General features: G+C 50.1%; 1 protein-coding gene across 1 annotated transcript in view; it reads left to right on the top strand.

Annotated features, from left to right (window-relative positions):
• Positions 1-784: 784 nt before the first annotated feature.
• Positions 785-2760, top strand: part of FLVCR2 (feline leukemia virus subgroup C cellular receptor family, member 2) — a gene marked incomplete at its 5' end in the record, with an annotated part of 11797 nt that continues 9821 nt past the window's right edge. The window contains 4 exons of the mRNA XM_010153489.1: positions 785-895; positions 1510-1615; positions 2079-2190; positions 2595-2654. Coding sequence (XP_010151791.1) covers positions 785-895; positions 1510-1615; positions 2079-2190; positions 2595-2654 — 389 coding nt within the window. The remainder of the gene's footprint in view (positions 896-1509; positions 1616-2078; positions 2191-2594; positions 2655-2760) is intronic.

Raw genomic sequence — 2760 nt, 5'->3', positions numbered from 1 at the left:
CCCAAACCATTCTATGATTCCTCAGTGCGGCCAAGCTGCAGGTCTGGCCATTCCCAGGATCTGCCTGGCATGTGTCCTGGGCGCGGGTCTCTTTGTCCCCTCTGCCCAGAGATGAGAGCTTGTGGCTGAGCCACCGCTGGCCATGGAACTGGCACTAGCTCTGCCTCTGGCTTGCTTGTCACCTCTCCAAGTACAGTAGGCAGTATAAACGCAGGAAGGAGCAGCAATGAAGGGTGTTTTGGGTAGCACTGAAAATACAGACCCATTACATTGTAGCAGTGTTGTCACCTCTTCCCTTTGCTTTCATGCTTGGGAGCGCTCAATCCCCTTGTCTCCTGCTTGTAAGTAAGCATGTCCAACTGGTTACAGTACAGAGAGTGCCCAGAAAGAGTAAAGATCTCTTTATTTGGCTCTTGTTCTCCCCTAAAGAGACATGTATAGCACGTGACCTGTCAGCCCATGGTAGCATCTGATCTTCTTGGCTGCCTCAAAGGTGCCTCCTTATAGTTGGAAGCCCTGACCCCACAAGGAGCAAAGCCCCCTGTCGTGAGGTAGGGATGTGAAAACTCCTAAGTCCTGCTCTTGCTTCTCCTGCTGTGTGTGCAGACCCTTTTGTGCTCCCTGTCAGTCTAGGTCCTCTGTCTGGGGTAAGGGTGTCAGAGAGCTGTGCAACTTCATTTATTTTTGGTTTTTAACCATGTTCTGCAAACTGTACTGAGATCTGTGGGCAAAAAGAATAGGAGGACTGGATTAAGTAAACCCTTGACTCTGCTTTTCCTTGCAGACAGACAACACTAGTTGTCTATATCATGTCTCTGGTGGGAATGGTAGCCTACACCTTCACTCTGAGTCTAGGACACCTCTGGTTGGTCTTTGTGACTGCAGGCGTGCTGGGGTAAGTTCCTGTGCGGGGTGCTTTCCTCTGCAGGTGAACTGCTAGGGGATGAGCAGGGAGGCAGAGCTCATGGCACAGGAGGGACTGTGGAGGGCCATAGCCTGTGTGTGGCTCCTGCACGGTTTAAGGACAAAATGATCTGCTTTTCCCATCTCTCTCTTGCATGTGTGCCATTAGAGTTGGGGACATCAGTGTGGCCCTGCTCAGCTGCAGCTGCCTGAAATGTTCCAGATAATCAAGTGAAAGCATTTTGGAAGCGAGCGGTACCACAGCACCATAGATGACCACTGGGCAGGAATGAAAAGGATGTGGGCCTGGGTGGTTGTTTGACCATGCTGGGGATGATGCCCCTTACAGTTACCTGTGGGAGATGCTGCTTTTTAATGCCTTGCTCTTGTGGCAGCTGGCTGCTGGCCTGGCTCTGTGCCTTGAAGCTGTGGGCAAAGCTATTTATGGGTAGGAGGAAGACCTGTGCCATGCTGAGGCAATCAGACAGCTACCTGGGCTGGTGACAGTGCTAGGGGAAACATCCTGTGCAGTCAGTGAAGCATCCCAAAAGGGATGTGGGCTATGCTGTTCCTCTTCAGTCTTCCTTTCTGTGTGTTTCTTTACAGGTTTTTCATGACAGGATACCTTCCTCTGGGCTTTGAGTTTGCTGCAGAGTTGACATACCCAGAATCAGAAGGAACATCATCAGGGCTCCTTAACGTCTCGGCACAGGTAGGTGTGCTGCTTTCTCTTTGCTTGCCCCTTGATAGGCAGAGACATTAAAACTGTAGTTCCCAGCCTTGACTCCTACTTCTTGTCCATGATTACAGTGATGTACTTCAGGTTTAAGCACCCCAGGACCTGGCTTTTTGAATGATGTTCCTCATGGCATTTCTCTAGTGGTACCTGTTCTGTTCATGCTTAGGAAAATCCATTTGGATGCCAGTCATCCTTGCCTTTTCCGATGTTGCTCCTAACAGCTTGGGACCTGGCTCTTCTCTAGTGAGAGATGGGATTCCAGCCTCAAAGGTCACTTGTCTTCCCATCAGCTACAAGGAAGTGCCTCTGGATATTTTTCTAACACAACTTTAACCTTGCTAGGCTGGCCTGTATGCACTGATACTTTGGTAAAGCTGGGAAGCCATTCAGGCTGCCTTATAGTGACAGTACAGATTGACACTGCCTTTGTTTGCAGATTTTTGGTATTGCCTTCACCATCGGCCAAGGGAAAATCATGGATCGCTTTGGGACGAAGGCAGGAAACCTCCTTCTTTGTTCCTTCCTGATGTTGGGGACCATTATGACAGGTAATTAAATTTTTCAGTGTTCCTCTGCCATGACTCTTCCCCTTGGGCTTGGCATATGGATAGAAGGGCTTTTATGTCATGGTGCCTGCAGGAGAGGGCAGGACCCACGCTGCTGTGCTTTAAGCATCTGGTCTGTGTCACAAAGAAGATCCAAAGCTTCTTGCCCTGGCTGCTGGTTGGGGTCTCAAAGATGCACCTTCTGTGTGCTCCAATAAGGAGTCTCTGTCCTGCCTGTTTGAGAAGTGCTCTCTGCCTCTTCCAGGAGAGTGGTTTCTCTGGCTCGCTGTAACACATTGCTGGCTCCTCTGGGGCCTCTGCTGCCCCTTTGAGTCCTGGGGAAATTGGTTTGAGCTCTGCATGGTGACTTAACTGCCTTCACATCTCTCTTCCTCCCTCTGTCCCAGCATACATTAAGGCTGATCTCCGAAGACAGCAGGCCAATTTGGATAATGAACAGACAGTGAGTAAACCCCCCTTCAATCCCTGCTGTGTCCCTGCTATTAGCTCAGGACAGCATCCAGCCTCGCTGCTTTCTAGGAGTGGGACTGGTCCTTTATGTGTTACGATTCT

The sequence above is a fragment of the Eurypyga helias genome, unplaced genomic scaffold (genome assembly GCF_000690775.1).
Source record: "Eurypyga helias isolate BGI_N326 unplaced genomic scaffold, ASM69077v1 scaffold8796, whole genome shotgun sequence".
NCBI classification, from domain to species: domain Eukaryota; kingdom Metazoa; phylum Chordata; class Aves; order Eurypygiformes; family Eurypygidae; genus Eurypyga; species Eurypyga helias.
The sequence above is the reverse complement of the archived record's forward strand: the minus strand, read 5'-3'. Positions and strand labels throughout refer to the sequence as shown.